The following is a 9,725-nucleotide window of genomic DNA, read 5'->3' as shown; positions in this document are numbered from 1 at the left end:
ATTTTCATTGTTAATACAATAAATAATTTAACTTTAACCCCTTTAACATTACATATTCTTTGTTGCAACGATAATCTCGTAATCTCAAAAAAATTAAAAATATTTATTAACATTGAATATGTAAACATTGAATACGTAAACCGATTTGCACTCAATTGCATCAAGTGCTGCACTAATTTTCCTAGGGAAAACTATTAGGGAATTAATTCTGCCGGAAGCAATTCTGCAGCTAGAGATACTTCTCATTCTGCCGTGAACGTTGCGAGGACGCTCGAATTTTTCTTTCTAATAACCAAGATGTCTAAAAGAGGTGAGTTTGTTTTTGAGTAATTAAAATCCGAGAAAATCGATGCCGGGACGATTCATCGGTCCCGAGCGAAAACACAGGAAAACGAAGACACGTCTTGTGCATGCGACAGGATGAAACGTTACTTCGTTAACGATGTATTCACGAAAATAAAAGAATGGTCCTTCTAATGCTGTTTTAATGCATTATTTGTTGTTTCTTAAGGACGTGGTGGATCGGCTGGAGCTAAGTTCAGGATATCCTTGGGTCTACCAGTCGGTGCGGTTATCAATTGCGCCGATAACACTGGTGAGTCTAAGAAATATCTTTTGCATGATATCTAACCTCAAAGGGCCTCAACTGCACGCCTCGCGAGCAAGAGGAGCACATGTTGACCGACAATCATTTGCAACAAGTATTTTTACGACTATTTTGTGTTTGTGATTAATGTTGATTACTGTAGCTTTATTGCACACCGAATGTCAAAAGAATAAGGATTTAGCAAAAGAACAAAGATACTAATAAAAAATGTAACTCATAATTCATGGCTGTGTTTAACAGAGAAAATTGATCAGTGAGTGCTCAATATGATTGATTCCTGCGTACTTATAATTAGAAGCAGCAAATAATTGAAGACAAGAATCAATTATATTAAAGAATTACTCAGTTTTTTCTGTTGAATGCAACCGGTACTATTTTTTGTAAGCATCAATGAAAAGTATAGTAATTGTAAAGTTGCATCTTTTATCTAGTGTTATTTCTATAATGGTTTTTTCCTCTTGAACATTTTTAACACTTTGTAGTGAAAGCAAATATTCACAAAGTTATACAATAATTAAATATGGATCAAGAGAAAGAATTAATTATGTAGATATCAAGTAAATAAGTTAAAATTGTTTGTAGTATATGATACATGTTTTGCATACATAATGTACCATAATTCTAATTTCTATTTTTATCATTGTAGATTAACTTTAATCTTGTTTCAATTTAATATAGTAGAGAGTGCCTTTAGGCAAAAACACATCAATCTGAGATGCTGATAATCACGAGTCAAAACATTCGGACAATCGCGAGTATATATAATCCCCCCCTTTATTTCAAATAAGAAACTTTTATTGCGAAAAATATTACATGAGCCAGAATCCTGGCTGAAGTAATATTGTGTTTTAATATCCGAACATTTCGATGCACAGTCATATTTGAGATTAATTAAATTCATGAACCAAGAATATTATATTATTCGAAACTTCCAACTTTGATCGATCCTAAAGGTGCTCTATATATGTTGTTACATTAATTCGGTCAATTTCTATTTCTTGTTTCAACTTATTTATTTTTTTCTAGTTCTAAAAATTAAAAAAGGATAATGATTAAGTTGAACCAATTAGAATTAATATATATTGGTGGAAGTGGGTATTAGTCATAATTTTTAACTTCAGTAGATATATTCATTTATTAATTTTTATTCCACTGATGATACATTCCTCTGTAACAATGCTATTGTTTTTAGGTGCCAAGAACCTGTATGTTATCGCAGTGCAAGGAATTAAGGGCCGGTTGAACCGCCTACCAGCAGCGGGATCCGGTGATATGATTGTTGCCACTGTGAAGAAGGGAAAGCCTGAACTTAGGAAAAAGGGTAAATTAATTAAATCTGCTGTGAAGCATGTTTTCCTGTTGGATTGCTTGTATTTTGAAAAATTACTAAAATTTCTGTGTTCTGAGGTCTGTTCAGATACCCAGATATCATGTTATCCTTGTTTAACAATCGATGAACAACAAGGATAAAATGACCTGGGTGGCACTCAGATAAGAATTTGAACACAGCCCTGTGTGATACTATTTTAGCAATTTACTAAAACGCAAGTAATTCAGTAGGAAAACAAGTACTGTAGACTTTACTCTTGTTATTTGGAAGAATGTCTTCCGTTTTTTTTTCTCAAAGAAACGTTTTTTTTCGAGGAATTTTGAATAAACAAGTGTATCGTTGCAGTAATGCCTGCAGTGGTTATACGGCAACGGAAACCATTTCGAAGGAAGGATGGGACGTTTATATATTTCGAGGACAATGCTGGCGTGATTGTTAACAATAAGGGTGAAATGAAAGGATCAGCTATTACGGGACCTGTTGCGAAGGAATGCGCAGATTTGTGGCCAAGGATTGCATCTAATGCCAGCAGTATCGCGTAATTCATCCTGTATAAATTACTGTCCTTTACAATAAATCCGAAAATAAGTAGTATTCTTTTGAGTTCATTGTTTGTTGTGAACAAGTACGTGTCCAAAATTTATACCAAAATCCCTATTGAAAAGTAAACCTTTGAAATTTCAGGATAAATTAGGGTTCCTTCATCTTATTGTTTTACTTCATTTCGAGGTACACAATTGATCATCTGGGTCCTTATTCTTTTTCAGAAATACATAGGGAAAATCTAGGGAAATATTACAGTATACGTTACGTAACTATAATATGGGTCATCTAAAAAGTATCTGCGGTTTTTTGTCACTAGATGAGTGTTGATGATCATATATCTAGTGACAAAGTACCGCGGATACTTTTTAGATGACCCAATATTTGTAGCCAAAATGGCGTCGAAGTGCTATTCTAACTTGATTCTGTTAAAAGGTCGGAAATCTATACAGGAGTCTGGAAGAAGAACCTGATTCTATTATCGAAAATCGTTATAATCTGTTATTATCGAAAATCGTTATAATCCGTTATTATCGAAAATTGTTATATAATTTTCGAGATTGCTACAGTCCAATCAAGAGGCTGTTGCTAGATCCTCGGATCTAGCAACTAGATCTATTTCATCAATTTCATTTTGACCTTTTGTAAAGTGAGAAAAACCATATATGGATTTAACAAGAAGAAGAGAAGGTGAGTACTCCGTTGATGAGGCGGTCTGTTGTCTGTGTACGTTTACACGATCACCCTTGATCACCCTTGATCGGGTTTAATATATCCGTAATTATAAACTAACCAATCACAGTCATTCCATTCTTCAGAGGAACAGCTATGATTGGTCAGTTTTATAACTACAAATGTTATTAAACCCGTGTAAACGTAGTCTGTGTCTCATTTGAGCTCGTCGAGACGTTCAAATGTTTTCCACTCAGATCAACATTTCAGTACATTTCTTTTCTTATACAATGGGATTTTTGTTATCTCATCTTTTTCTCTTTCTTTTCAACTTATTTTGAGAAGCCAATTCTGTAATTCTTAACGACAGTTGTTGATGTCACAGCTTTTTTACTCTACATAATATCTGCACAATAATATCAACGACTGTCGTTAAGAGTTATATAATTGGCCCCTAAGTCATAATGTGCTTAAAGAATATATGTAGATTTTCATCGCTGGCAATGAATTTTGAAATATAGCTCTAGAGAATTTTTCGCGTCGACCAATCGGCGGTCTCCTCACTGACAATGAATCCCATTGGCACAATTGATTGGTTGTAACGTCTTATCTTTCTTCTTGCTTTTCCTGTTGATGGTCAACACCATCTAGTGACAAAAAACCGCGGATACTTTTTAGATGACCCAATATATTGGTTTAACTCAGGCACAAAGAACAGATTTAAATTCCCGCCACTATAGGTGCGTTCCGAATTTCGCATGAAGTGCATGATGCATCATTTGTCCTTGTTGTTCACCAAATAATAAAGAAGGATAAAACGATACATCATGCGCTTCATGTATAACTCGGAACGTACCTTATATTCGTTATGTCAGTAGCTATCGCAGTCTCGGTCGGGGTGTCAGGGATTACGAGTTGTGCATTTACCTTGCCGTGTGTGCATCGTATTGTGATCGTAGTAGCACTGTGATTGGGAACCTTTGTGTAGCCATACCGCGTTTCGTCAGTGAAAGTCTCGAGGTGAGTACCCCATCGACGGGGCAGCTGGTTCTAGCTTGTCCGCGATTCATATTTTGTTCTTCACTCGAACGACCTACGACGTCTTGTTCGTATCGTCGAGAAGTCTCAACGTCCCTTGGTAAAACTGTACATTCATAGCCGTGTCAATATGCGTGTTGCATTGCGTATGTCGCTGGCCATTTTAGCAAATAATTTCGCTAAAAAGAAGGGGCAGAAAAAAAGGGGATCGGAATGCGAATGGCGAATTTATGTAATGCGGGATCTCGTCGGTATTCCATCGTTGCGCGATTAATGTCCATAACTCGAAACATGCAATTCTTTTTTTGATGTCTCTTCTTTGGGGTTGTGTTAAGGACAACGATCGTGCTAAATCAGTGACGATGTTGTGCTAGCCGTGTCTACAACCTCGACACAATTTGCGATTCTCTGCAATGATTTATATTGTAGACTTACATCAGGATTCTTCTTGTTAATCTATTTTAAATTCTTTTTTATCTTTAAAAAGTTACGAAAATGTTTTATTTTTTCGAAATGTCGGAATAGTGAATTTCTCGAGAGATAAACAAGCTACTTTAAATTTAGTTTTGATTTTTTAAAGCTGTGATGAGAAGAATGTTTTGGCTCTTTGAAATGTCATAGTAATGTAAAGCTTTTTAAAAAAAGATCTTGATATTTGTCGAGTTTGAAGTAATTGTTACTTTTGTATTTAATACCAAATACTTTGTGATTTATAAGCCCGAATTTATTGATAAATGCATACTTTTATTTCTATATAATTCTATATATTATATATAACATGGACTATACGTATACTAATTATATTATATAATGTCGGTATGCATTTTGAATACAGATCTTAATGTTTTGGATGCTGTGAAGTTGTTTTTTAATTAAGAAAAAAGTTTTTGATAGATGTTGATAGATTTCGAGTACTAAGAATCTTTTTTCATGATTTTTTTAAAATAATTTACTCAAATGTATGCGTACTTATAAAATATACTTATATATAATATATACATATATACATATATACATATATACATATATAAATTAATATTTTATTTCAAATATATACATCCTTTATATGTAATGAGTATAGTTTGTAAAGAGATTTCTCATCATTTATTATACGAATTTTTATAATCGTCACTTTTTAGACATTGGACATGTTGCAAGTGCAGATTGTACCTCTTTGAAGGAATGATTGCTGACATTCTGAATAAACAAAAGGAATACATCTAAAATCTCGAAAATGGACTCTGAAAATAACATACATAATGTCGATAATGATTCTGAAGTGAAATTTCCTGACATTAAGGATTCTGAGGAATCTAGGAAAGTGCAATCAAATTCTTTAGAAAATTCAAGCATCTCAACGAATGTAGACAGTTCTAGTGTTACATCCAACAGCAGTGTCATTTCAAAAGACGCTAGTCATATAGTCGGATTTGATAATAATTTCGCTTGTGAATCTACGCAAAATGAACAAGCAAACGAACCTATGGAACTTTGTACAGAAGATGAAATTAAGATAACAACTGATAAGTGCAACAAAACTAACAATGTGTTAAAAGAAATCTTATATGCTACCAATTTTAATTCAGTTGATTTATCAGAAGCAACTACTTCGCAAGACAATAGTCCGTCTTCTTCTTATACTAACGAAGCAAATGCATTATACACAGATCAGAATAAAGTTAAAAGAAGTATCTCTAAAAGTCAAGTACATGCCAGTAGTGGTACATCGATAGAAAAATCAGACGATAGCTCAGACGAAGATTCTAGTAAGCGGCAGAAATTAAATAAGAGTGCATGTAACACCAGTACTGGAAACGTAAATGACGATACAGTGACATTTCAAAGGAACAAATCAAAAGTGAAACAGCGAAATTATCGTAAGAGACGAAATATAACAAGCGATAATGATGATAGTTCTAGTAATACCTTATCTAATGAAGTAACAAGAGAAGCTCCCATTTCTGATGCAGATGAGGGTAATTGTATTTTCTTATATATAAAACTTTGATAATGATACATGTATATTTATTAATTATAATTTTGTGATATCTGTAATTACATTTAAAAAGTCTCGTTGAATGATACATAAGATCACAAAAATATATTAATAATGTTAAATAATTATGTTTGATAATACTAACAATTATGTATAAATTATATACATGGAAATAATTATAATTTTAGGAAATGTTGCATCTGTCAGTGCTAAAAATGATTCGGCTCAGAATGAAACAAATAGAAATTCAGAGACTCATAGAGCAGGATCAGAAACACCCAATGACGAATCTGACCGATATAAAGACGAAAGAGGTATTTATATTTTTTTAATGCACTACTTGTTTGGTAAGATGTAAAATTTTAAATTATGACCAGCCGACTCGAGTGAATGGAGAGCTAATGAAGATGAATGGGATGAAGAAGAGGAAGATGAAGATGAGGACGAAGAAGTACCTCATTGCCTAAAAATAGAGAAACCACCTCCTAATTGGCGTATTGTACCGGAAGTGATAAATCGGCAAATAGGTAGCAATCCGTTATTCCAAAGAAGGTTCTATGGTTCTTTACATGCAGTAGAGCGACTTGAGCTTATGTATAATCTTAACGAGCATCAGGTAAATTATTTACCTTGTAAACGCTGCACATTGAGCTATATGATGTTTTATAAAATCATTATTAGGCTATTTTTTTAATGATTATTTAGTGGTATAAATTAACATTTGATAATTTATAGGGTTGCGTAAATGCCTTAAATTTCAATCAAAAAGGAAATTTATTAGCCAGTGCCTCTGATGATTTAGCAGTTGTTATTTGGGATTGGGCTGTAGGAAAAAAACGTCACTGGTTTATGAGTGGCCATACAAGTAATATGTTTCAAGTATGTATACTTGTACAATTATATATACTTATAGTTAAAGCATTGTGATTAGAATATTTAGTCAATTATAAAGGTTTATTATTATTAGTTATCTACATAATTATATATTTATCTTTCTTATTTTCCTAATTATTTAGGCCAAGTGGTTGCCGTTAGATGTAGAATATCTTATGGTCACTTGTGCTAGAGATGGTCAGGTACGTTTACTGGATCTTGAACACGACACATCAAAGAAATTGGCAACGCATCGTGGACCATCGCACAAATTGGCTGTGCATCCCGAAACACCACATGTAGTCTTCTCTGCTGGAGAAGATGCAAGGGTATTCTCCATAGACATTCGGGAAAGCAAACCAAACAAGTAAGTCATTATGATTAAAAAATTTAAATATATGTTTATTTTTTATTTATCAGTCTATAGGTCACAATATATTTACATATGTTTATTATTCGTGTAAAAATATATATATATATATATATACACACACACATTATATATATATATATATATTAGGTGTTGGAATTAATTCGTAGCGTTTTACAAGTGATGGGAAGTACTTTCATTAATGTATTTTTTAATGCTCATGTGAAATAAATAACATTCTTTCATTAAAAAACGCTACGAATTAATTCCAACACCTAATATATATATATATATATATGAAAACTTCTTTATCCATAGATTACTTGTAGTAAAGGAAGGTTCGTCAGAAGTGCAACTGTTTAGTATACATTCTAATCCTTTTAATAGTAATGAATTTTGTGTCGGCGGCCGTTCCCATTATGTGAGAGTATATGATCGGCGAAAAGTTTCGACACCGCTTTATAAACTGTGCCCCGATCACTTGGTATGTCATATTGTATTACAATCCTGTTAATGAAAAAAGTTTACCAATACTTAATACAATAGAACTAACTCGTTTTTCTTTACATATGTTTAATTTTATATATGTAATTTAAATGTCTCAGACAGGGAATAAGCACGCGCATGTAACGTGTGCTGTATATAATCACAACGGAACAGAAATTCTCGCGTCATACAATGACGAAGACATCTACCTATTTGATAGATTAATGTCTTCACATGTAGATTACGCTCATAAATATCAGGGTCATAGAAATAGTGCAACTGGTACGTAATATGCAATTGCATAAAATGAAATTATATTGTATTCTATCCTTTCCATTCTAGATTTTTTATCTCTTTTCTTTGTGTGCGTTTCGACAGAGAAAAACTAACTGTAACAAGATTCAGTGAAGCACTTTAATTTGTTTTTTGTGCTGAGAGATTTCTTTCTGGAAATCGTTCTTTATATTTCTTTTAATTCGCGACAATAATTCCGATTTATTAATATTTGATATTGCAGTCATCTGTGTCACTTGATTGCAGTAAAGGGAGTCAATTTTTTCGGTCCTAAAAGCGAGTATGTTGTATCTGGATCTGATTGCGGTAATATATTCATTTGGGATAAAAATACGGAAGCCGTTGTACAGTGGATGACAGGAGACAAGCAAGGAGTTGTGAGTTTCCATTCTTCATAAATTTGATGAAAAACAAATTTTTCTTTTTCAAAGTGTAGAAAGAAAATAGCAGTATTTTTTAAAATTTAATTTATAGGTAAATTGCTTAGAGGGACACCCACATATTCCCATCCTCGCGACAAGTGGATTAGATTACGATGTTAAGATATGGGTACCTTCGTGTGGAGAACCTCCAGTGATGAAATCATTCGCGAATGTACGTAAAGACAAACATCATTTTTCCATAATGTCTTCCGTTTTGTATTTCTTTTTATTTTATCGTATCATTTAATAATAATTTTTCACATGCGCGCGTTCCTGAAATAAGAAAAACTAAGTAGACTAATTACATTTCGATAAACATATGATTCATGTGTTCTGGTTTTTTTTTCACAAGTGTGTCAAGTCCAATGCAAGGAATAGAAAGCAAGAAAACGTGCCTGATTCATTCGATGGCCAATTACTTTGGATTTTACTGAGACATATCCGTCATAGAGAGAGAGTACGTGTAAGTATATCGGGCACTTTTGTCGATGTCGAAAAATTGACTATTCTATCGTGTTTTTCTTAGAATCTTTATACGCGTTACGGACTCGAGACTCCAAATCGAGATGAAGACGATGATGATGACGATGATTATCACTTTGATGATTCCTCGATGGACAGCTCGTCCGAGGACAGTGATAATCAATCGGAAGGCGATGTTCGAAGAATACAATGTCCTCCGTCTTAAAATTGTTGCTTAATTAACGCGATTTGATATTATTGCGATGAGAGTTACATAGCGTTCAAAGCATTCATGTTAGTCGTTTCACAATTATAATAAATTCTACTGAATAACTGTGTCAATAGCTTTACATAGCGGAGTGTATAGGAGGAACAGTACTGCAACGTATCAAAGGAGCTGCGTATTCTAGTTACAATTGATCTTTTTTATCAGTTAGATATAATCGGTAGTGTGATCTACATAAGTTGGTTTACAGTTACATTGTAATTTTTGAATATATATGTTGAAAGGACACGAAGACTATGTTTTTAGTGTACAACATATTAAGGGATAACTAAGAGAAAGAGAATTATAGTATTTTCTACTAAGTTTGTAAACTTGTTTGTGATTATAAAGCCGGAGAAAACGTATA

General features: G+C 33.2%; 2 protein-coding genes across 4 annotated transcripts; both read left to right on the top strand.

Moving 5' to 3' along the window:
* Positions 1-187: 187 nt before the first annotated feature.
* RpL23 (ribosomal protein L23) lies at positions 188-2,531 on the top strand. The gene is made up of 4 exons (XM_011051106.2): positions 188-310; positions 512-595; positions 1,800-1,928; positions 2,283-2,531. Exons 1-4 carry the CDS (start codon positions 298-300, stop codon positions 2,477-2,479), a joined length of 423 nt encoding a protein of 140 aa, XP_011049408.1. The 5' UTR covers positions 188-297; the 3' UTR covers positions 2,480-2,531.
* Positions 2,532-3,912: 1,381 nt separating this feature from the next.
* LOC105143086 (DDB1- and CUL4-associated factor 8) lies at positions 3,913-9,605 on the top strand. 3 transcript variants are annotated; one of them, XM_087412514.1, is made up of 12 exons: positions 3,913-4,172; positions 5,330-6,166; positions 6,375-6,500; positions 6,564-6,802; positions 6,922-7,065; positions 7,203-7,426; positions 7,748-7,913; positions 8,035-8,197; positions 8,456-8,586; positions 8,684-8,803; positions 8,984-9,088; positions 9,158-9,605. In XM_087412514.1, the coding sequence occupies exons 2-12, from the start codon at positions 5,425-5,427 to the stop codon at positions 9,317-9,319; spliced, it is 2,322 nt and encodes a 773-aa protein (XP_087268640.1). In that variant the 5' UTR covers positions 3,913-4,172; positions 5,330-5,424; the 3' UTR covers positions 9,320-9,605. The 3 variants fall into 3 exon arrangements, with proteins under 3 accessions (XP_087268640.1, XP_011049406.1, XP_011049407.1); XM_011051104.2 differs by having other exon boundaries at positions 3,914-4,172; positions 8,984-9,094; XM_011051105.2 differs by having other exon boundaries at positions 3,914-4,290; positions 8,984-9,094.
* The last annotated feature ends 120 nt before the right edge of the window (positions 9,606-9,725 follow it).

Source organism: Acromyrmex echinatior, chromosome 13, assembly GCF_024713525.1.
Source record: "Acromyrmex echinatior isolate Ae372 chromosome 13, ASM2471352v2, whole genome shotgun sequence".
NCBI classification, from domain to species: Eukaryota; Metazoa; Arthropoda; class Insecta; order Hymenoptera; family Formicidae; genus Acromyrmex; species Acromyrmex echinatior.
The sequence above is the reverse complement of the archived record's forward strand: the minus strand, read 5'-3'. Positions and strand labels throughout refer to the sequence as shown.